Source organism: Cornus florida, unplaced genomic scaffold (assembly GCF_030987335.1).
Source record: "Cornus florida cultivar Cherokee Brave unplaced genomic scaffold, ASM3098733v1 CherokeeBrave_3.0.0_Hap2_Chr11, whole genome shotgun sequence".
Lineage (NCBI taxonomy): Eukaryota > Viridiplantae > Streptophyta > Magnoliopsida > Cornales > Cornaceae > Cornus > Cornus florida.
In genome coordinates this window covers 99,480,026-99,506,213 of record NW_026775581.1, presented here as the reverse complement: position 1 = coordinate 99,506,213, position 26,188 = coordinate 99,480,026, and the positions used below count along the sequence as shown (strand labels likewise).

Genomic DNA, 26,188 nt, shown 5'->3' with positions numbered 1-26,188 from the left:
ATTACGTTAATAGAAGAAGAAAAGAAGTGTCCCTCTCCCACTATAAATATATATCTACACATATCCATATATGTGTTTGTATATTTTGTCTCTGTGTTGAAACTTTTCTTAAATTAAGATCATTGCTTAAAATCGTGAGATCAAATTTAAAATTAAATAAAGTTATATTCTCTCTCTATTTTTCTCTCTCTAAATTTCAATATGGTCGATTGAAATAGTTAACCATTCTACTACGAAAAGCATTTGATTCCGTACACCTCCACTTGCATTAATTTCGGCAATGTCCATAAAGCCTAATCGAAATCGGACCGATTCCATGAAATAGGAGTTCGTACGCTGGCGGCCTTTTCATCGTCATTGGACTTAATTAGAGAGCCTGTTAATACTTTGAAATGGAAGATAGCTTGTACAGTTTTTTATTAAATATAATAAAACAAAAATTGTTCAATAGAAAATACGCGTTGTTACTGTTGAATCATATGACCATATAGGGGTGCAAAATCATTAGACACCTAGTTTGTATGGGCTAACTCCACTTACATATAAGAGGTCTTGTGCTTGACTCTCTCTAAAGCAACAAATTCATATTAAAATTATAGTTTTGGGTGATTAAGAGTGATCCACGCCATTAAAAAAATATCAATGTTATTTGTTTTTGTTACTCTTTATTTTTTTGTGGCGTGATTAAGAATGGTCCACGTCATTAAAAAAATGATCAATGTTATTTGTTTTTGTTACTCTTCATTTAAAAAAAAAAAAAAAAAAAGTAACTCATTACAAAAGTAATCATATGAGCTTGCTTTCCAAATTCCCATAATTCCTATTCAATACAATACTTCCCATCTTTCTACTTTTTTATAAATCCTAATTTTCAATTTCATTTCAAGATTTTTTAGAACATATCTTGTCGTCTTGTTAAAATACTCTTTTTGTATAAATAATATGTAATTTTTTTTTTATCTCCAACAATCTTGTTAAAACACTCTTTAATTTGTGTAAATGATGTGTAATTTTTTTTATCTCCAATAATCTGTTAAGATAAATTAACATATTTATAAAATTTTGTATATTTTATACAATTTTTTTATTCCGTCACATTATTATATTTAATGAATCAACCTATATTAAATAAATTTGTAAAAATTATGTGAGGCCAAATATGATACTGATTATTTGTTATTGAAAAATTTATTTTTATACAAAAAATAAAAAATTGAAATTAAAAATAAATAACCCAACAACAACGGAGATGCTCTTGATCGACTCCAAGGCCTTTTAACTTATGAAAACATCACATATCTAGAAGAGCTTATAATCTTGGCACGTGTCAACTATAATTGCTATAAACTAAATGTACTACGTACAAACTTACGTTTTGACTATTTCTATATATATATTTTTTCAAGAACTGTTACTATTTTTCAATGTCATCAAAACTCTGTATTATAAACATAAAACATACTGTATTTGATCAGTACCTTAAACTTGAATTTTGACACGTTAGGTGCCCCTATCTGTGAAATGACCAAGTGTTGGCAATTTAACCAAACGATTGTGAAAAGATTGACTGCCTAATTCTACAAATCACCCACGTCATACACTATGTTGACTGGATGCCACGTCAGTGCGACCCACCGGATATGCATACCAACCCATAGCTGAGTCATCCATGATAAGTTCAGTGGGACCTATATTGATAAATATCCGTGTTATGACCAACTTATCACTTTAAATCTTTGATTTAATCTTTGATTTGTTGCCAACAACTTGCGTCACTTACTCAGCCTTCTGTTTCCAACTGGCCACCATTATTACTATATATATATATATATTCCATGCACACACGAATTATGGTTTAATTTATACGTGTATGTGACTGTGTATCTAAGTTCCAAGATAAATTTTAGAAGCCAGGGTCTGAAACTTATTTTCATGGAAGGACTTTAATGCTTCCGAATTCTCAGGGAAGGACTCTTTGGCCAAATATAAATAACACTCTTTTATCAAACCTACAATGCCACCGCTCAACAACTCATCCTCATCTAACATTTTCTTATTATCTTTTCCTTTTTCTGTTGAGATTCTGAGCTTCAATTTTGATTCAGGATGACTATTCTTGTTGATCAACCTGAGTGTGGTAATTCTTTTTTTCTTTTTTCTTTTTCTTTTTTATTTGGGTTTCTATTTTTGATCATCATTGTTAGCACTAAAATGGGAATTTATCCACACACACAAAAAGAGTTATCCACATAATCATTCAAATAGATCTTAAAAAAAAATTATTTTCAGATTGAATTTTATTATACATATATATATATAAACACACACCCTGCACACACAGAGATCAGAGATGCACATTAGTTGAGCTTTAATATTCACCATTTTTGATTCGAAGACAGATGATAATTATATATGCCCACGTCTTTCAGAATTTTGGGAGATTTTTAAATTTTGATTTATTGAAATTAGTTAGTTAATATAATAAGCAATTAATTTTTTTTTTTTTTCTTACTTTATAAACTGCAGGAATTGAGACCGTGGAGAAGAAGATCACCCTCAATGAAAATGAATTGGCGTTGGATGGTGGATTTATGATGCCCCAATCCAATTCATTTGGCCACAACTTTAGGTTTAATTTGCTGCTTGCTTTTATATATATTATACACAATTTATTTTATCATGATCGATATGGGAAATTCTAAAATAAAAAAATTTCACGAAAATTCTAGATCAGATGGATCTCAATGATATTCATGTAACTTTGTTTGTTTAATACTATAATATTACTTACCAAAAAATAAATAATGAGTACCATAGTACTACTAAAAGAGAGGATATATTTAATTATATATTTGTTTTTGGAATGAGATATGATATACATGGTTTGAAGTATTTATTTATACGTGATCTTTTTTTAAATTTGAAATGCAATTCGTATCGGTTCGTGTAAATTGATTTTAACTGAGTATGTATTACAGTGCGATTGTGACCAATACTATAAACCATGATAGTATATGCTGTTAATTATTGATTCCCAAAACAAACAAATATTGCTTGAAAATGTTATGTGTGACAGCACTTAAATGTAACATATCAAACCCATGACAATCCTACTGTTCAAAGATAATGACTTTTTTTGGTTGAGCCCATTTCCATATTAAAGGGAAGGCTGAAACTAGCCAGAGCTCAGTTTCCATTTGTTAGGTTAACTTCATCGCATCCACAAAGCCTGCTGGGCTCTGACCCATTTTAGGATTTGGGCCTGGGCCACATCATGTTTCAAAAACACAGCAACAACAATATATATATATATATATATATATATATATATATATATATATATATGTTGTCCTTTTTAACTTCTTATTTTGTATCCTTTGAAGTAAATCTAATTAAATTTGTGAATGCAAACAGGGATTATGATGCTGAAAGTGAAAGGCAACAAGGCGTGGAGAATTTCTACAGAACCAATCACATTAACCAAACTTACGACTTTGTAAGCAGTTAGATATTATAAAATTAATCCATGATTTATTTAGTTCTTTGGCCACCTTTTTGTGTGTGTGTGTGTGTGTGTATTAATTATGAAAAAATGTTTAGAGTTTGACAGTCTGAGCACAACTCTTACGAAAGATAATACTAATTAATTGCAGGTGAAAAGGATGAGAGAAGAGTATGGGAAATTGGACAAGGTGGAGATGAGCATATGGGAATGCTGTGAGCTTTTAAACAACGTCGTGGACGAGAGTGATCCAGACTTGGATGAGCCACAAATTGAGCACTTGTTGCAGACAGCTGAAGCCATCAGAAGAGACTATCCCAATGAAGATTGGCTCCACTTGACTGGCCTTATCCATGGTTAATTATTTCCTCTTCTTACTCTTGGACATGCATGTGTTTCATGTTGGTTATATTATTTATGAAATTAAAATGATTTAATTAGTTAACTTTATTTATTTATGGAATTTAGATCTTGGGAAGGTTCTTCTTCTTCCTAGCTTCGGGGAGCTTCCTCAATGGGCTGTTGTAGGCAAGTATCAAGTTTCATTATAATACTTTAATTAAAACAATTAATGCTCATTAATCCATTTGTTTGAATTATTTGTCATAACAAGTTAATGATCAAGCTCCATATATATTAATTCAGGTGACACATTCCCTCTTGGCTGTGCCTTTGACGAATCAATTGTTCATCACAAGGTCATTTTTTCTTATAACTCTCACTGTTCAAACCGATACATATATATACATATATACATATATAGAGAGAGAGTTTCTGATGGAAACAAATTGTTGATGTTGTGACAGTATTTTAAGGAAAATCCAGACTATAAAAATGGTGCATACAACACTAAATATGGAATTTATTCAGAAGGCTGTGGACTAAACAACGTCCTGATGTCATGGGGGCACGATGACTACATGTATTTGGTAATTGTTTCCACTTATATATATATCAATTTAAAGGAATTAAGTCATGTTATTGTTGGAAGAATGCAATAGTAATTAGTTCTAATTTTCTTGGATCATTTTCAGGTGGCCAAGGAGAACAAAACTGCTCTTCCATCAGCTGCTCTTTTCATCATCAGATACCATTCTTTTTATGGTAATTAAATATACACACACACACACACACACACACACACACACACACACACACACACAGAGTTATGTAAAGGGAGAAATAGTTATATTCATTTTGATTTAAAATGATGAATTGATCAACTTGCAGGTTTACATAGGGCAGGAGCATATAAGCACTTGATGAATGAGGAAGATGTTGAGAATCTTAAGTGGCTCCAAATATTTAAGTGGGACTGCTCATCTCTCTTTTTAATTTATTCTAAAAATTCCTAACAATATAATTTATTACTTAATATGTTTGCTTATTATAAAAAAAAATTCTCTCTTTTCTCTTTAATGCATGTACATGCAGCAAGTATGACCTATACAGCAAGAGCAAAGTTCGAATTGATGTCGAAGAAGTCAAGCCATACTATCTCTCTCTCATTCAAAAGGTTAGCACCCATTGTGACCAAATTCTTGAATTATTTCCCCAACCTTTTGGTAAATACTTCTATTTCATTATTTTTATAGCAAATAGTATCCAAAAAAAGTTGTCACTTACAATGTCACATAAACTATTTATTACTTTGTGTTAGTTATCCCATTAATCAGGGTGAAAAAATATTTAGCATTATTGTCAAAAATGGATTATCCTCGTATATAAATACAGATTCTCATGCTTGACCACCCAAATTTTTTTTATTTTTTTTATTTTTATCATGTTCATATATTCACGATTATGGTAATTGTGCTTTCATATCCCTCTCTCTATTCATTGTTGTTGCAGTACTTCCCTGCAAAGCTGAGGTGGTGAAAAGTTGAAGCTCCGAAGTGGTATGAGTGTAGAAATTGACGATGATAGTGAAATATATGTGATGACTGTCTGTTGCAGGTTGAAGAGATTTTAGATGCTTTCCTTTGTGATGTCAGTATGTTATTTTATACACATATAAGAAGTAATGTTGTAGTGTTATGGTTTCTATGGAATAAATATTATTTCTCTTCTCGTCGTCTTCGATCCGTAAGTGTTTCTCTTAATTCCCCCAATATATAACCAATATTAACTTTGCAAGCATACATTAAAAAGTGGTTATTATGCAGTTTCAAAACGTTTGCTCGAGTTGCAATCACCCCCAAATCACATATATTAAGTGTTTTTGTCGCCACGTGAAAATGGAACCAAAAATTTCCGAGTCTGTGAAGGAGATCACTCGTGCTAATTATCTCTCTTTGATCATTCCTGCTACCTTTCTCTTCATTATTTCATCCTTTTGCATTGGGCGGAAGGAAAAAAAAAAAAAAATTAGGGTTTAAATTATTTAGTCATTGTTTCTATTTCTGTATCACACAAAGTCTCTCAACAAGAAGTAATTTACTCCAATCATAATATGCTACACTTAAATGGATGACATGTTATTTCATAACAATAGCGTATTATGGCACGTACTTAGTGACTTACTGTTTATTTATATCATAATAAGGTCATCATAATAACTAGTAAGATGATAGATGGTAAAAATTCTCTCAATCCCAACCCCATAAAATAGGTCACTTCCTCTTTTCTTTTTTAATTTTTTTCAGCTGATTTGAGCTTTCTTCATGCTCCAAGCACTCAATTTTGAGATTGTTACACCCTCAGTTCCATTATTGAAGGCATATAAGTGGGCCCCATCTTCAATAGCCAATGTGGGATAAACCCTAGAAGTGATGCACACCTTTCCATCCCCACCAAAGCTCTCCACTATAGAGTGATCTATCTGCATAAAGACATGGATATCAAGTGTTTTAGAACACATAAGTTAATGTATTTATTTATTTTATCCACTGACTTTCACTTCTACACAAATTTAAATCTTCGATTTTTTATTTTAAAATATGAGAAAATATCAATCGGTTACAATGCTAGATGGTTCCAACCAATATTAAAATTGATTGTGCCAAGATTGTGATGGTTAAAAGCATTTATTTTTAGCAAAAGGTTTGTGTATTAGATGAATACTTATTTGAAGCCATTTAAGGGGAAGAAAACCTAGGTCTTAGATTTCAATCACCATCTATATTGGCTATATATTACCTTTAGGTGATATCTATTACTATTTCGCCATTAGTTTCCACGAACAAATTCGCATGTTAGGATGACTAAACTCCATATAAAGTCAACGTCATTAAGCAACAAAATCAAAATGATCAAAAATTTTAGAGCAATTTAGGCCTGTTTACTTTAGTTTCTTTACTTAAAACAATTCTCAAAGAACAGAAAATTAAAAAGAACCATAAAAGAATGATGTCTGAAAATAGATTTTATTTATTATTATTATTTGTTTTGGTACTAGATTTTCAGAAAATGTCAACAATAAATTTTTTTGAGCTACTTAGTGCAGTTCTCTAAAAATAATTTTAACTCAGGAAAAAAAAAAAAAAATTTACTTTCAAATAATTATAAAAGACAATTTTCTGAATTCTGACTTTTTAAACTTGAGTTTTCGTATACTTCGTAACAGTTTTTAAAAATTGTCTACTAAACAGATTTTTTAATTTTTTACTTTATAATATTTTGTTTTTTAGTTCTCAAAAAAATAAAAAACTATTCTCAAAGACAATACTGCCGTTCTTTAGAGTTGTTGTCACTAATTAACAATATTTTTTTTTTCTCTTTTGGGGATAAAACTCACACATCCACAAATGTCTGCTCTAGGACTCGGACCCTCACCTCTTTCAATGACTAAATATGGGTAAATGTTAATTATGTTATAACAGCTGTAACTGATGAGCACATTAAAGAAAACTTACCAAGCTTCTTAGTGATAATTGCTCTTGACTAGGATCTACATCCAGAAATGCTCCATAAGTGGTCTTGTCAGGGTTCTGATTGAGTGAGGACCTGTAAATGAAGAAGGTTAAAAGTTGGTAAAGACATGAGAGAGAGAGACGGAGACAGAGACAGAGACACAGACACAGAGAATTCTGAAAGTAGGTAAAGACATGAGAGAGAGAGAGAGAGAGACCTGCTTTGGTCACTACACATGAGCACCACATATTTATTTTGGCCTTGGAAGATTCTAAAAAACACTGCTGTATATTCTTCCAAGTAATTTGAAGCCAAAACAAGCAACCCAAATGGTCCAAGCCCACCTTTAGCTGATGCACCCTTTTGGCTACATAGGAGTTGTGGGTTAGTCCAACTTGGGTCCAGCGCATCTGCATGCTTAAACTCTGATACTCCAAATGATATTTCTACATCTGCCTGCCAATGTACATAGCATAAAAATATTAGGACTCTTGTAATTGAGAAATTAATAGATGCTCCAGGACTATTGGTCGGATCAATTACTATGTGACATTCATTAAAGCTTGATCAATCGCCATATGACACATTTATTGATGTGTCATATGGTGATTGACTCAGAACCAATGATTTCAGGACATTTAATAATTTTTTCTTATTATTAAACTACTCAATCATATCCAAATAAACTCACATGTGCAGCTGTGACATCTGAAATTTCAAGTACTGATCCTCCCTTAAGCTCAGTGCTTGGCGAGTCAACTCGGTTTGTGCGCAACGTTTCAATCTCTACAATTGGCCATTGCACCAATTGCTTTCCTGATTTATCCAGCCAAAGAGTCCTTGGAATTGCCTGCAAAACCAAATCTATTATGAGCACTTCTCATTCAAATGATTGAGTTGAGTTAATTCCTGATTGAGCTTGTCAATTATTCTTAGGATACGTTATCCACAATAAGAATTACCTGAACTCCTGACCATCCTTGTTTGACAAAATCGACTTCAGACAACGATTCGTTAATCCAACCCCACAAGATTCTCCTACTTTTGACACTGTCGTAAAATGTTTTCGAAGCATAGAACTTTCCATAATCATATCTTAAGCCTGAATCACCATCCACGGATCCACTATCCGGGATATATCTATCCATGGCAAGGTTATATGTTCCAACTGTGTAATAGTCATGTTTGGTATCATCCAAGCTCAGTTTAAGCACATGTTTGATGCCCAAACCAAGCATAGATGTGTCCAGACCACTTTGACTGGTAGTAGAAACTGGAAAAAAATCAGGGCACTCCCACATTCCAGTGCCATTAGCCGAATGAAGCGGGTCATTAGCTTTAATCCAATAAATAAAATCCTTGCTCCTATATAGAATTGCTAGTCCCTGCCGATCTATTTTGCTACCAATGATCACTCTCCACCACCCATCAGGGCCTAGCCAAGCAGTGGTTGGGTCTCTGAATGAGCTTGCATTGATTTTGTTCATGCTAGTTGGTGCCATTAGTGGATTCTTAGGTGACTTGACCCATTCCCTAAGGAAAGGGTCAGACAGGTTTTTGGGCACGGCTATGTTTTGGACTTGTTGGCTCCCGGGGTCTATTCCGGTATAGAGAAATGCAGGTTTTTCCCCGGGAAGGATAGTGGCGGAGCCGGACCAGCAACCGTTGATATCGGCTTGCTGGGACGGGTAGATGGCAGGATCATGGGGAGTCCAATTGACAAGATCCTCAGATGTTGAATGTGCCCATACTATGTTACCCCAAGCTGCACCATTTGGATTGTATTGGTAAAAAAAATGGTAAAGGCCCTTATAAATCATGGGTCCTGCAACATATATTTAAAAAATAATAATAAATAAAGTGTTATATTAAATCACTGAATAATATATTTGTACTTAAAATATGCCGTTCCTTGTCTTGGAAATTAAATATATTAATTTGTGTCCAAATTAATAATTCCACTATTTAAACCATGCATATTCATGCATTTAGAGTTGCTAATCTGAATTGAGATTAAAATTGACAAGCTAAATGAAGGAGCTCACCATTAGGATCTGCGAGTTTAAAGACAGCCATTAATCCATTGTGCGACGAGAACAAGTCAAAATACAGAAACAAGAAAAAGATACATTATGTTAGCTAGAGAAGTACAAGAATGGCATTATATATATATATATATATGGTAATGGATTTTGTATTTGAATTTAAAGAGAAGTTAACAGGAAAAAAGTACCATTCATCCAGTTCTTGGGAGGTTGGAAATGATAAGAAGTTCTGTAAGTTTGATTTGGTGAAGCTGGTTGAAGAGTCTCAACGTTTGTGTAAACAATGTGGGAGGCTTCAAGTTGATCAAGAACACCATGGCCAAGAAAGAGAGAGAGGAAACAAATTAGCCAAACACAAGAGATGGCCATGGTTGACTGTAGGAATGATCAGCAGGCAAGGGTATGGTGGCCTATTTATAGAGATCTTTGAGTGATGGGAAAATTGATAAATACTCAAATAGTAATTTTTGAAAAGAATGTAATGCACGTACACTTAGCATTTCTTTATCAAAACGAGGTTCGACCGATCCAGAAACTCAAGTGAGAGGAGATAATGTTGAATTTTTTAAATAATTTTAGAGGGCAAAGGTAATATTTTGTAAATATATATATGTATTAGAATGACAAAATAGTAGGGTAAAAAAAAAAAATTCAAAGAGGGCAATTGACCCCACTGAAGTGTACATGACTCCGTTCTTGAGGTTTGCTCGCGCAACTAGAATAATTTAGTTTCATTCTTAGGATCGCACAAGAATGGAACTAAAGCAGGCTTAGCTCTCAATTTTTTTATAATTTCCTTTTATACACATGCATGCAACTTTAAAATTCTAAAAACGCCCCCTCAATTTTTATATTTAAATTTTTTGTGTTTATATTAAACTGTCCAATTTTAAAACTACCACAATTTCTAACCTTGAGCCTATAATTTATTCTCTTTCTTTATCTATTTGATTACTGGACATACAATATCTCCAACTTTAATCCTCTTTTCCTATGCCATGTGGCTCTCTTTCAGCAATATTTTTTTTAAAAAAAAAAAAAAAAGAAAAAAAGAAAAAGTGGAATGACCACAATCTCTAAGAAGGTACGAAAAAGCTAAATAAAATATCATTCTTGTTTATTTTTTATTGTATATGATACATGAAATTCATGAAAATATACTACTTATTAGTTTTCATTTTTTTAAGTGCTTTTATCGATTTAGGTGGTGTTTGAAAATTCAGTGCTTATTTAATTAAGTATGTTTAATAATACAATTTGAATATAATTGAAAACGTTAATCACCACTTAAAATGAAATAAATTTTTTTTAAAAAAATTAAAAAATATTTATTTATTTTTTTACCACTTAAATATTTCAGTACTTAAAATTCTGCTCTTAAAATTTTCAATACTTAATATTCAGATTTATCAAAAAGCACTTCATCTTTCTGAAATTATTAATGTATCATTTCTTTTATTTTAAATTAATGTATAAAATAAAATAAAAGTTCTGAAATGAAAAAAAATCTTTAGTTAAATAATGTCTTTTTAGTATTTGTTTCTTTTTCAATTAGATTTGACATTCGCCAAAGAGAAATCAAACCGTCCTCGAGTCAGCAAGGAAAAAAAATTGGTTTTGTTACTGAAAACTGGTAACTTGATAGTTGATAGCAGTTTCAAAAAGAATTGAAATTTAAATAATATCTATTATATTAATTATTTAATTGCACATGGTACATGCTTACTTACTGTTATGGATTTAATAAAAAAAAAATGGAGTAAATATCCGTTTTGGGGATACAAAATCATGGAGATGCAACGGAAAGTTGAAGTTGTGCAAGACATTTCTCATTCAAACATAAAGTTATGGACATATTTCTCGTTGTGGAAAAATGGTTCCCAAAAGATGGGCTCATACCGATTATTTAATTTCGTAGTTCACATTATTTGAGAAATAAGTGAGATCAATGGATGGCGTGATATATAAATTTGTATGTTGCAAATTTTGAAGTCAAACCGAAGTGTATTTTTATTTATTTTTAGTCTCATTCTTTCGAAATTAAAGTGCAAACGTGTCGTCATGTTGAGTCTAATAAAAATATCATTTAGAATAAGTATTGTGTGAGTAAGGACACATTGTATTTATATGTTTTGAATTGGTGGTAAAAACATTGAATTTTTAGGAGTCAAAACATGTCAATTTTTAGCCTCTGTAAAAGTTCATCCGGTTGCATTTTTAAACTGAATCAGTTGCATATTATGTATGTCAAATTGTAACTCTCAACCAAAACAAAACAGCTTGTAATTCAAAACACAGCCTATTACACTCTCTGTTATTGAAATATCTCCCAGTAAAAACAGAATCAGTTAAATTCTACACAGAACCCATTTTTCTGAATGTATTAAATTTCAACTTTTAGTAACTTTTTAATTTTAGATTTTTATCAATTTAGTTAATACTATAAAAATATCAACTTTCTCCTTTTTATTCCAAGTAACATGCATAATAAACATCATTAGTCGGCAACCATAAAATATCATAAAATCTCGTCAAACGTGTTTCATTGTTTAGGGGCCTAAGATTCCGATGAATAAAAGAGGAATAAATGGCATAACAAACTGACAAATAACTTTAGAAAACAAAAACACCGACGAGGACCACTTGGAAAGACATTTTCATAAAATTATTATTTATACTTGTATATCTATTTATTCGTACATATAAGCCCCTTGTTTTCATGCAAGAAGAGAGAAGCCCACATAGATCTACATCAAAGTCGTGTTGGATCCATATAGTCGTCGGTGATGTGTTATAAAGTTTTATAATATATTTAGTCCATTCATATATTTTAATCCATTTTGGTACGAGTATGAAAATGGAATAGGAATGGGTTAGCCCAACAAAGAGTTAAGCGGCCCAAACAAAGCTTAAGCCCAAAACGAATTGAGATATAAATTTGTATGTTGCAAATTTTGAAGTCAAAACGAATTGTATTTTTATTTATCTTTAGTCTTTGTCTTTCAAAATTAAAGCGCAAATGTCTTGTCCAGTTAAATCTGGTGAAAATATCATTTAGAATAAGTATTGTATGAGTGATTACACATTGTATTATATGTTTCGAATTGGTTACAAAAGTATTGAGTTTTTAGGAGTCAATACATGTCAATTTTTAGCCCCCGTAAAAATTTAACCGGTTGCACTTTCAAACAAATTGAATCAATTGCACATTATGCATGTCAAATTGTAACTCTAGGCCAAAACAGAATAGTTTGCACTTCAAAACACAACCGATTACATTCTCTGTTATTGAATTAACTCTTAATAAAAGTAGAATTAGTTGCATTCTAAACAAAACCAGTAGTGTTTTCCTGAATATACGGAATTTCAACTTTTAGTAACTTTTTAGTTTTCTGTTTTTATCAAAACTCTTTGGGATCTCCTTGTAGGATTTTAAAACCCCTTTTTACTCATTATGAGGAGACTCTAACATTATTTGAACTTTTGGCATAGAGGATTTTCGAGAGGCTAATGTGATTCTAAAGTTTAGAATTTTGAAATCTTAACACGATCTAGTACTTTCGCAGCCAAGCTATATTGAGAAGATTCTAAGAATGTTTACTAACTTTTCATATGTTGTAGTCTCCGTTCTTATTTTTCTGAGATTGAAGAGCAATAAATCAAATTGAATTCCTGAATTATTAGTGGTCTTTATGACACGATAGGCAGACATAATTTTCATAGTTGATACTTTAATCAACTGCACAAGTATATATTCCGGAAATATATCATTAGATTTCTCTTGTGAGAATATTAAGGTACTTGTGGGGTATTATGAATTAGAGATAATATTTTGGCAAATATCCAATACTACTTGGAATATTAAAAAATGATGATTCCTTATTTGTGACGGCCTGAATCTTCACGGAGCTGCATCTCATGGAATCCTGTAATACCCCTAATTTTAAAAGGATAGTCTCGGTATTTATTTATTTATTTTTATTGTATTTTTTTAATTGTTTAATTGATTATTTGACTAATTGCTTATGTATTTAATTGAATTAGGTATTACTTGATTATTTGATTATGTGTCTATGTATTATTTGTATTTGTCTATGTGTTAATTGTTTAATTAGATTATGTGCTTAAATAGTGTTTTGATTAATTGTAAATTAAATGTTTTTTTTTTCTTTTATTATTTTATTTTATTTTTCTTTTATAGTTATGGTTAGTAGTAATGGGCCAACCAATTGGGTCCTATGGACTACTTGGATAGGAGGTTGGATGTGTATGGATTATTACCCATGGATAATGTATATATATATATATAGATATATATTATATACATATATAAAAAGGAAAGTAATTTATTAATTAATTTTATAGTAACTTGGGTAGTAATATTTAATCTGATGTATATGTTTTATATTTAAATAATAAAAATATATATAGATTTGATACGTGTTATATTTTAAGTTACTTTATAATATTATGGTAACTTAAGTATTATTGGATAATCCATTAATAAATAATGGAATGTGTATAATTTATTTATTTAATAAATATATACATAAATTATATACGTAACATATTTTACTTACCTTTTTAATATATATATATAAGATAAAGTAATTTATTAATTACTTTTATGGTAATTTGGGTAGTAATATTTAATCTGATGTATATGTTTATTTAAATAATAAAAATATACATAGATTTGATACGTGTTATGTTTTAAGTTACTTTATAATATTATGGTAACTTAAATATTATTGGATAATCCATTAATAAATAATGGAATGTGTATAATTTATTTATTTAATAAATATATACATAAATTATATACGTAACATATTTTACTTACCTTTTTAATATTTTTATTTTCATTTTTTTTAGTTGACTTGGATTGGGAAAAGGGTTAGGGTTATTTTATTTAGCCTATAAATATATAGCTATAGGTTGTAAAAGGGGGTTAGAAATATTCACGTGATATATATTAGAGAGATAGTGTTAGAGAGGGAAGGAGGAAAAGGAAGGAATGAGGAGAAAAACCCTGTAGAGAGAAGATCAAGGAAGAAGAAGTTTAACTTTCGATCCGAAAGTTTAAGGCAAGTTTTTCTTCTATCTCTTTCCCTTTGATTCGTGTTTCTGTACATGCCTAGGAAATTCCAGAATTTATTAAACACATAAAATTAAATAATTATGCATATTTAATTGGGTTAGAACATAGGTTTTATGAAATTGGTTCATATCTTTTCTTGTGTTATGAATTGATAAAATGAATGATTTTGATTTGATTTCTTATGTGAATTTTTACATGTTTAAATTATGTATTTTTCATATCTGTAGAATGATGGAACGTAGAAACATGCCTAGGATTCCTGAACATTAAATAGAGACTAGGTTTGGGTTTTAATAAATTTAAATAGACTCAATCATAATGATGCTTACTATTTGAATGTTTTAAACAAACGAATGGATTTAATCTTTTAAAATATCTTAGCAATTGAGATTAAATGTGTAGGATGAATTGGATATAGAGAATCCTTATTTAACGGTATAATAAAATATCATCATGTATAAGATTCAGTTTGTGTAGGACATATGATATAGGAAATTTAAAGAAATAATAAGTCATTCCTATTATGTAATAACTTGATATCATATTTATCATAGTTATTTATGGAATGTTTGATGTATTTCCTTAATTGTTACATCAATTGTTGGATTGTGTGATTTAATGCACCCGTATGGGACGGTGGCATTTTAGGGATGGATTAACTTATCAGTTAAGTCCTACCTATTTTATATAAGGGAATGGATTAACTAAAATGTTAAGTCCTACTTATATTTAAGTCAGGTCAGCTGAACAAGTTGAATGACTTATAGAAGATTAATTTATTATATAAGTGAATGGATTAATTAAAATGTTAAGTCCTACTTATATTCAAGTCAGGTCAGCTGAATAAGTTGAATGACTTATGGAGGATTAATTTATACTGGATAGGATGGTTACTAGATTTTATATATATAAGTATGGTACCATGATATGAGCTTGAGTCTCAGGATCAATGGTAGGGCGCGTATATCGCCAGGGATGTGTAGCTAGATATAGTGTAGTTGTGTACCTTGGTAGGTCTAGGTACTCATGCCCACTATATGTGCGTTTTGCATGTTGCCTACTATTCAGGTTGAGACAACCCTATAGTCTAGTGAGGTTCCTTTAGTGTGTATATATATATATACGGACTACTAGTTACTGTTGGATTGACTAGGATTTATACGTGTATCGGATCTCTGCTTGGACTGTAGTAGAGTAGAACTTGTTTGTGGGCCTGACCTACCATTATTTTTCAGGTGTTCGTCACGAGTAGAGGTTGTTCGTGCTGAGCGGGGATCAGTCTACTTCATTCTTCCGATGCTACATATGAGTTCCTTTATGATTCAGTTTCCTGTTTTAGATTACTGTCATTTGTTTAGTTTGGATTTTCTAGGGGTCCACACAGTATGGATTCCCGAGTTGTATTTTGGAGGATCAGTTGTATCAGAAGAGTTTATTAATTAATGGAAATATATTATGAGGTTTATTATTAGATTATCATTTTAGTTTCTTGTCAGCATTTTATTTATTCTTTTTTATTCTTTTGTACTCTGTGTTCGTTTATTATCAATTTGTTTTGATATCCTCGGGTATTCGGGCGTGGGCCTGGCCAACCCGCATTCGGAAATCCGGGGGGTATCACAAATCCCATGGCGCATTTGTCTAACTTATTCCATGATTGAAATCTGACTTTTATTACATTTTCTCTGTTGGATAGTAAGTTGTGTGATTATAAAATTCGATACGAAATAAGCCAACACCGCCCTTAATAATTTTTTGTGACAACAAGGTTGCGATTCTTCAATCTCATAGTGAATGTTACAACAAAATCCTCACGTGTGCAATTGAAGCACAATCATATTAGAGAATGGTACATACTTTCCAATACCAAGTGAATAAAAATAGAAAATTGGAACCAAAGAAAAGATCAAGTTCTTCTTCATATGGCAGTGTTGTTTGGAGCGACTTCCAGTTTTGGAGAACCTCCAGTCCAAAGAGATTGTATCCGATGCGATTTGTCATGTCTGTGGGATGGAAGAAGAGACAATTTCTCATATGCTTTGCAAATGCCCCATTGCCCAGGTGGTATGGAAAAGTAATCCTCTCAGGTTGACATTCCCAGACTCTAGTTCTTGTTTATGGCAACACAACTGGTTATATCTTCTGAACTTATGGCATGATCATCACGCCTTGGAAAATTGCCTAAGTTTATCATGTGGCAGTTATGGAAAGGGGGAAATGATTGGCACTTCAATAGCAAGAAATGGTCTTCCCACGACATCATTGATCGAGCGTTATTCAACTTCCATGAGTTCTGGGCAGTTCACCATCAAGACATTTCCATTCATAGTCCCCAATCTTTCTTGTATCCCAAACCATCTTCTTGGCAAGCCCCTATATTGGGTAGATTGAATCTAAACATTGATGTCGCTTTCATTTCCATCTCCCATCTCGCGGGGGGTGGCGTCATTCTCAGGGATGACAAAAGGAGATCGGTTCGCTGTGCCTTTTTTTTTTTTTTTGAGAACGTGGGATCGCCAATAGCGGCTGAAGCTCTCACTTTAAGGGAAAGTCTTAAACTTCTATCTTCGTGGGGCCACGCAAATGTTGATATTGAAGGCGATAACCAGAGCATTATGCAACTCCATTCGGTTGATGGATTTTCCTCTGTTATTGTAGAGCATTATGCAACTCCATTTGGACTCCTAGAATTTGCAACAGAGTTGCTCACTTCCTTGGCAAATGGGCTCTCAGGTTTATGTGTAGTGATCTTCAGTGGGATGTTTGGCCTTCTGGGCTAATCCAAGCCATTGAGGCTGATCTCTAGTTTCTGGTCTGTGTTTTTTCTTTGTAGCCTGGAAAAAAGAAATAGAAAAAAAAATAGAAAATAATGATCATTTCTTATTATAATTTAAAGTTGGTGAAAAGATGACTAGAGTGACTGATCATTTCGTACCACATGTAAATTAATTATTTTGTGTTAGACTTTAATCACAAATAATCATAAATCCCTAGATCTTAGAACTTCAATTAATTTCACATCCTTATAACGCATAAATATATATAGTTAGATATACATACGTCGATTCATGATATCAAACCTTATTGAGATTAAATCCAACGTCTAGATCCTTTATCCACGAACTAATCTGCAACTCTGATCAACAGGCAAAGGTGAAAACTGGTTTCCTCTCTTGGCCTTTTGCACACATAAAACTTTTACGTGTTGTATCATTAATCGTCTATAATTGATGGAATATATGCACTTTTATAAAGGCAGAGAGATGATCAGTTTTCCTTATTAGTAACATAGTTCCACTTTCCATCGAAGTAAGGAACAAGAAAGGAAAACACTTCTCCAATAAGTAATTACCTAAAAGGTAATTATAAGTTGACTAAGAATAAATAATATTAATTGATATCTATTTACTTAGCCACCAAGTAATATGTCACATGTCCAAATCATGTAGGCCACAATTAAATATATAATCTTACATTCTCTCACTTGGCACATATAATAACTTCTGTAGTGGTTTAGTAAAATAGTCATTAGTGTGCACCATAAATCAAATTAAGGTATTAAGTTGGCCATCATAAATACCATGGTAAACAAACTACTAATGTGAGTTATGGCGGTTGTATGTCACTAAATGACACAGTCCCTTTCATGTACCACAATACTAGTAACCCATTTAACATAGTCTATAAGTGAGAAGCATCAATAAAGGTCTAGCAATAATGTCTATTCTAAGACTATTCATATTTTCATCATTTAAAGTAATACATGCGTGTACATACATAAATTAACAGGAAATATTAGAAACACATTTTAATGAGCTCAAAATGTCAAATATATATAAGCATTGTTAAGCAATTCACAACAAAAAATAATAATTAACTTTAATTACATTCAAGACCCATTCTTTCAACATGCCCTATGAATGTCTTGGGTGGTAATCCTTTTGTTAATGGATTTGTAACTATAAGTTGTGTGCTTATATTTTCAAAAGACACTCGTTGTTTCTGAACTTCTTCTTTAACGGTAAGATATTTTAGCTCCATCTGCTTAACGTCATTGGAATACTTATCGTTTTTAGTAAAGAAGACAATTGCGGTGTTATCACAATAAATTTTTAGCGGTCTGGAAATTGAATCCATAACACCAAATCCCGAAATAAAGTTCCGCAACCACAAACCATGATTTGTAGCCTCAAAGGATGCTACAAACTCAGCCTCCATAGTAGATGAAATAATAATAGACTGATTTGCGCTTTTCCATGATATTACCCCTTCAACTAAAAGGAACAAATAACCAAAAGTGGATCTTCTACTATCCACACATCCAGCAAAATCAGAGCCTATAGTTTTGGAACTCATTATTTTCCCATTATACTTGCATAAATAATATGTGTAAGTTTAAATTTAAATTAAATAATTAAATGATTTTAATTTATTATATTCGTTTCACTGCTTTGATTGAGACCTGTCTGCCATGATCAAAAAAATTTCAATTTCATGTACAATACCATTTTTCCTTATTTGGTTTGAAGAAACTATATGTATGTGGTACTGTTATGATTTGTTTTCGTTGAATTTTTTTTTTTTTTTTTTTTTTTTTTTTTAAAAAAAAAAGGGGTACTTCGATTTCCGTGCTTACATAATGGTTAAAAGTTATATATTATAAGACAATTTTAGCTTGCTGTGATTTTCGTACATAATGGATGAGTGTACAGAAACTTGTATATATATATATATTATACATATATATCTCATTATTATATGTAGTAGTTGAAAGTTAGAACACTGTGTATAAATAATGAACTTTTGTTTATGATTCCGTTGCGCAAAACGAGGTTCTCAAATTGTAATCATGTCATTTTGTTTTGTACATGATTAAATATATGTTTATTAATATACACTACAGTACATGTATCTATGAAATTTTTGGATACCCACTAGCAGTTTAATTAATTGACTTTGTAAATTATGTGTGCATAATGTGGTGGGTAACTTAATGTTAAATTTATCACTAGGTAATAAAATATTCATATTATAGAAAGGTTGGTAGCTACCAAAATGGCCTAACCATAATGATTAATGGATATTAATTTTAGTGGTAGACATAATTGTAATATTTCGTGAATAATGATGCTTATAATTTTTGTAATATTCATGAATATTGGGTTTATTCAATTATTAGAAATAATTCCTCAAAGGGAAATAATTCCTTAAATGAACATTAAGGGGTTGTATGTAATTTTTAATTGGATAGATATAGGATATTCAAAGGTAACTTGTCTATTTAATTAATTAGTGCATCACCAATGAAGCTATATATATAAAGAAATACATCTAAGCATCATTTTTTATATTTTGTGGTTACCACCCAAAGGGGTACCATAGTTGTACAATATATTTATTTATTTTTATATGTGTTATTTTCTTAAAGTATTAATGTTATGAGCATTTACCTTATTATGATTATTTTATTGCAGTATCTCTTCCTGTTTCAGTGAATTCGCATGCTTCATCTGTTCCAATTCTCAATGGGATTAACTTCTTAGAATGGAATGAGCAAGTTTAGTTCAACTTAGGTGTGCTACATCTTGATTTAGCATTTCAAATTGAGAAACCTACTGCTAGTACTGGTGAAAGCTGTGAGGAAGAAAAGACTCTTCATAAAGCTTGGGAGAAATCGAACAGATTGAGTATTATATTTATGCGAATGACTATTGCAAACAATATCAAAATAACTCTTCCCCAAACTAATAGTGCTAAGGAATATTTAAAAAATATTGAAGAACGTTCGTACTGCAAATAAGTCTCTTGCAGGAAAAACAATGGATGACCTCACTACTATGCGTTTTGATGGTACTCGTAGTATGCATGAACATGTTCTTGACATAACTAATCTTGTTGCGAAATTGAAAACTTTAGGGATGAATGTGGATGAGACTTTTCTCGTTCAATTTATTCTCAATTCCTTACCTACTCAGTATAGGCCATTTCAAATTCACTATAACACCATTAAGGACAAGTGGAATGTGAATGAATTGGCCAGTATATTAGTTCAAGAGGAAAGAAGGCTTAAGCAACAAGATAATCATAATGTTCATCTCATGACTTAAGAAGCTAGAAAGAAATTGGCACAATGTGTTTACATACAAAGTAACATGGGAGGCCTGTAGGTTGTCTAAACTTGAGGTGTTCTGGTTGTCTTTAATATGGACTGGTGGTCGGCCGAGGTGGGCTGTCTTAGGTGTTCTTATTTTACAAAACTCAGTTCTAACTGCTTCAAATGTTCAAAGAAGGGGTATCTCACTTGCTTCTAGATGTTGTTTATGCTATAATCATGAAGAATCTGTGGATCATTTGTTTGTGGAATGTGAGTATGTTTGGCAGATTTGGTGTGATGTTGCTGATATGTTTAAGTGGAGTGTTCGAAGGGAGCATACTGTTCGTGGTTTTCCTTTGGATTTGGCACAGCAATTTGCAGTCAATTCATGGAGGAATAAATTAAATAGGATGATTTTTTCTGCAACTTTGTATTTCATATGGAGTGAAAAGAATGGTAGGACACATAATGATTTTATTTGACATACTCGAGTACTTTTTAAAAGCATTGTTTGGGAGGTTTTGGATGTCTTAGGGGTCTATCTTCAAGATGTCTTAGCCTTGTTTTAGTTTTTCTTTTTGAATAGGGTTTTCCCTATTCTTGAGGTGTTATCCTTTTTTAAGGATTATGTTTAGTGAGGGTATGCCCTAACTGTTTGATTTGTACTTTATGTTCATTTTATAAAATTTTCTCTTCAATTAGGAAAAAAAAAAAAAAGGCTAGAAAGAAATTTGGGAAAAGGCCTGGAAAAGGTATTAAGCAAGAAACACCCCAAATAAAGGATTCTGATCAAGTTACTCAAAAAAAGGAACGCAAGAATGATAAGTGTCATTTTTGTAACAAATCTGGATACTTTCAGAAAGATTGCATGAAACGTAAAGAATGGTTCGAAAAGAAGGGTAAGCCTTTGGCTTTTGTATGTTTTGAATCAAACTTAATTGAAGTTCCTTCTAATACTTCGTGGGTTGATTCAGACTCTAATGTTCATATTTCCAATACGATGCAGGGATTCCTTTCAACCTAAACCGCAAATCCAAATGATAATTTCTTGTTCATAGGGAATAGGGAGAAAATTCCAGTTGAAGCCATTGGGACATTTCGTTTAGTTTTAAATAGTGGATTTCATTTAGATTTGTTTATAACTCTTTATGTTTCTTCAATTTTCTGTAATTTGATTTCTATGTCCAAACTTGATGTTGATGTTTTTTCATTTAAATTTGGTAATGGATATTTCAGTTTGTTCAAAAAATCCCAATTTGTTGGTTCTGGTATTCTTGTTAATGGTTTATACAAGATAAAGCTTGATGATTTATTTTCTGAAACACTTTTGACTTTACATCATAATGTTGGAACCAAACGTGCTCAATTAATGAAAATTCATCTTTCTTGTGGCATAAAAGATTGGGTCATATATCCAATGAAAGGTTAAAAAGATTAATAAAAGATGAAATTCTTTGAAATCTAGATTTTACTGATTTATTGTGTATGTAGGTTATATTAAAGGTAAACAAATCAAATACACAAAGATAGGAGCCACAAGAAGTATAGAGCTTCTTGAAATTATTCATACAGACATTTGTAGACCTTTTGATGTTCCATCTTTTGGTGGAGAAAAATATTTTATCACCTTTATAGATGATTTTTCACGTTATGAATATATCTATTTGTTGCATAAAAAATCTCAAGCAATGAATACTCTTGAAGTATACATAAATGAGGTTGAAAGGCACCAAGATAAAAAAAAAGTGAAAATAGTAAGGCCAGATAGAGGTGGTGAATATTATGGAGAGTTAATCTTGGGCTTCAGATTATGGGAGACACTTTTGGATGTGTGATGGACATGTCCTCCAATGCTATGATTTTCGTTGACTAAGCCCTACCCATTGGTGGGCTATAAACCTTCCTTTCTTGGCCCCCATTCGCCGGCCTTCTACAGTTTACAACACATTAATAATTTTAAATCTTATAAATTATATTTAAAAAAATAAAAAATAAAATTGTCTTGAAAAGATAATTTAAATAAGTAGGCTCACGAATGTGTTAAGGTTGATGTGCTTTAAATCAAGTTGTATTAGTTATTAATCTTTTCAACTACGTAGTATTTAATAAAAAGATGGTATTTGAGTTTGACCAAAGTGTAATTTAATAAATTGATTGTACTTGAGAATTTTTTTCCTGACAAATTAGGGAGGACTTGAATACGGGTACACCCGTTCGGAGAGTTGAACGTTCTACCAATTAAGCGACTAAATAATGTCTAATGGTGTTTAAGTTTGATTAAAATGTAATATCAAATATGTTTTATAATATACGATTAATTTGACATCTAATCCGAATAATATATTGATGATATCAATGACATATTATCATATACCATATAAGAATATCATTGCACCAAAATATTTGAAAGTTAAAATGAAATTGAAAAAATTAAGAGGAAGTGAGAGAAGGGAAGATATTTGTCAACAAAAACTTTTCGTATATATCACCAACCATGTTCGACCGATTAGAAAGCTTTCTGAATCGAATTCTATTTATTAATGACTTGGTATTGGTAGGCTTGTTTGCAACCAATTCCCTGTTAAGCGGGGCATGTGGAGGAATTGGTGTGGTGTAAATTAGAGGACTTAACAGTGTACATTTGGAGGCATCGTTGACAGTCATTTAAAACTAATTAAGACCGTATTTGTTCATTCTTTTAAATAGCCTATTTTCCCAAAGTAAATCAAAGTGATGAAAACTGAGAATAACAATGTGCGATTATATATATGTGTGTGTGTGTGCGTGTGTGTGTGTGTGTTTTGATTCACTAGATATATTGGTTCTTTTTCAAATTAGATTTATATATAATTACATATTGGTTTGGATGCACAGTCTTATCAAGGTATATGCGTCTATAAATATGGTGGTTGGTGGAAAGGGGAATGGTGGTAGGAGGTTGAGAGGGGAGGGGTGATGGCCATCATCAAGGATGGAGGTATAGAAGGTGGAAATGGCTATGGTCACAAGGTATGTGGAAGTGTAAGAGGTAGAGAAAATAAAGTGATAGGCATATAGAAGGAGAGAGTGGAGAAAGAGAATAAATATAATAATGGTAAATTTTTTATTTTTTAAAAAGTTATAATGAAAGTGAGTTGTTGTGTTTCAAAATGCTGTTGTTTTGAGGCACCTAACAAGACCACAGAACCTCCTCAACAGGAGGGGCTCCAAGTCGCCAAAAAAAAAAATTTAAATGGAAGGGAGAGAAGAAAGGATGATTGAGACAACCCTAGGAAAGATATTAAGTGTTTCCCTCTTTTTGTTCGGTTGGATGGAAGAGAATGGAAAAAACTGACAAATTAATTTGATCGGTAGGATAAAAAGAAAGATGAATTTTAAGTTATTTTTATCATTAAACCCATCATTTACTTTATTTATGGGATTTATTAAATATTTAGGAATGGTGATGTAATAATTTAAAACTTTAATAATAGGCTCACTTATTTTTATCGGATGAAAATTTACAAACCTATTATCATTTCTTTCCTTATATCATCTCTACCAAACAAATCTTTCTTTTTATTTTCCTTCCACCCATCTTCTTTCCTTCCTAGCAAAAATAGCTGAGCAATGTCAAAACTCAAAAGAGAAAAGATGAGCATTAAAATACTTTATTTATTTATTTTATTTTATGGAAATGGCCAGCAACTACCACGATCTAGGCATTATACTTCAGTTTCTAAAATATAGTTTACATTTAATTTCATCCAACTTAACTTGGAATAATACCTCGAAGTCTTCATCTTGAAAGTCAAAAATAAGGGGAATCCATATAATACCACAAAGTCTTCATCTTGGAAGTCAAAATTAGGGGAATCCATCGTTTGATTTTGCTTTGCATGGTAAATCCAATCCAACTGCAAATGTTAAAAAATGGATTAATTTTTTTTTTTTTTTTTGTTGTCGTTGAAATATTCAACAATTCAATTCAACGAACGTGGCATATGCGTCTTCCTCAATGGTGACCCAAAGACCCTTACATGCTATATATACACTTGATACATGTAGTTAATATGACCATCTCCAATTCTCATACATCTTAGGAAATCATTAAGTTTGTGTTTGGAGAAGCAATTAAGCAATGGCAATTAACACCCAAAGCTTTCTGGTGACATTAATGATCTTCATGGTCATTCTATCTCCAGCTTTACCATCCGACGCAGCCCAGATTACTCCTCGAGGTATATTTTCCATCACAACCATATGATTTGCTGACCTTAATTACTTACTGATCCAGATGATCAAATTTTTTATTTTGTTTTTATTTTTTTTATTTTGATTAAATATTTTTGGTTTCTTTCTTTGATCTCATGCAGAACTCAGGCAGAAGCCCTCTTGTCCTCCTTGTATGTGTTGCCAAAACACACCACCACCACCATGTTGCTACTGTGCCTGTTTTGTTACCACTGGAAACGGTTCGCCATAGAACCAGTTTTATTGCCCCTTTACACTGCCGGTCCAAGACTGATATACTGTTTTTTCAAACTATTTAGTGGAATGAAGTGTATATGTGGTGGTGGTGGTGTTTTTTGTTTTTTTTTGGCAAAACAAATTAATTTGCATACTGTAACCGTGTTTGTTCAATAAGGTATGCACCAGAATATAAAGTGTTCTAAGTTTATTAATTAGGAATGTGAAATTTCACCCTATGTTTTGTATAATGTACAACAATTTATCTATATACAAAATTTCCTTCAACTCGGCCATATGTTGAATGGGAATTGCTAACTACATTGCTTGCTCAATCTTTTGCATTTTTTTTTTTGGTTACAATTGTATTGCAGTTCAATTGATTTTCACAACTCAAGTAGAAAATAAAACAAAAAATTGGAGCTGACAAGAAGGGAGATAAATCCATGCCAGAAAATTAACGAAAAGATTAAAATAACATTGAATGCTAGAACTACTCGACTCTTTTATCCAAGAGGACCGCTTAATTTTAGTAGCATGTTTACTTGACAACTTACCAGGTCGACTTAAAATAATTTGAGGCAGTATTGGATGACTTAATATAATGAGATAATTTCACTGACAGCTCCAATAATTTGGCCAAATATCAATGTAAAATATTTTTTGAAAATAACTATCACTTAGGTCCATTTTTATTTTTCTGTTAGCCTCCGTTAAAAACATAAGTCCCTAATTTTTTTAATCACATTTATTCAAAAACATTAGATAATGGAAATGACTTCTATACCCCTACACACAGTATTTCTCTCTCATCCATCTCTGTATGAAAGGACGGCTCTTCCCTAAAATTATGTTTCCCTTTCAGAATTATTTATGCATACTTTATTAAAAGTATTGGGAAGATTATTTTGTCCGAGCTGCCAACTAAATTTTGTTCAACACTGCCAATAACTTGTTTGATCTATCTTACCAGCTACTGGAGTTAAGCGAAATCTAATGCCAATGCAAAATTATGAAAGCTATCTTTGTGGATAATTATCGATTTTTGACCATTCTTCAATACAGTGAGCTGAAGTTAATTTTCTTACAAGTATCTGTTTCAGTGGATACATCCCTCTTTCATCTAAAAAATTCCGTAGCATACA

At 31.7% G+C, this 26,188-nt stretch overlaps 2 protein-coding genes across 3 annotated transcripts; one reads left to right on the top strand and one right to left on the bottom strand.

Moving 5' to 3' along the window:
• The first annotated feature begins 1,868 nt into the window (after positions 1-1,868).
• LOC132286312 (inositol oxygenase 1-like) lies at positions 1,869-5,572 on the top strand. The gene is made up of 11 exons (XM_059788631.1): positions 1,869-2,137; positions 2,527-2,629; positions 3,415-3,496; positions 3,654-3,858; positions 3,971-4,030; positions 4,148-4,200; positions 4,309-4,431; positions 4,537-4,606; positions 4,733-4,811; positions 4,937-5,018; positions 5,354-5,572. Exons 1-11 carry the CDS (start codon positions 2,107-2,109, stop codon positions 5,378-5,380), a joined length of 915 nt encoding a protein of 304 aa, XP_059644614.1. The 5' UTR covers positions 1,869-2,106; the 3' UTR covers positions 5,381-5,572.
• A 52-nt stretch (positions 5,573-5,624) lies between these two features.
• On the bottom strand, positions 5,625-9,768 carry LOC132286311 (beta-fructofuranosidase, insoluble isoenzyme CWINV1-like). Of its 2 annotated transcripts, XM_059788630.1 has the most exons (7): positions 9,588-9,768; positions 9,400-9,408; positions 8,317-9,179; positions 8,046-8,204; positions 7,572-7,810; positions 7,357-7,447; positions 5,625-6,323 (listed from the first exon to the last, which is right to left on the bottom strand). In XM_059788630.1, exons 1-7 carry the CDS (start codon positions 9,766-9,768, stop codon positions 6,144-6,146), a joined length of 1,722 nt encoding a protein of 573 aa, XP_059644613.1. In that variant the 3' UTR covers positions 5,625-6,143. The 2 variants fall into 2 exon arrangements, with proteins under 2 accessions (XP_059644613.1, XP_059644612.1); XM_059788629.1 differs by lacking the exon at positions 9,400-9,408.
• Between the last annotated feature and the right edge of the window lie 16,420 nt (positions 9,769-26,188).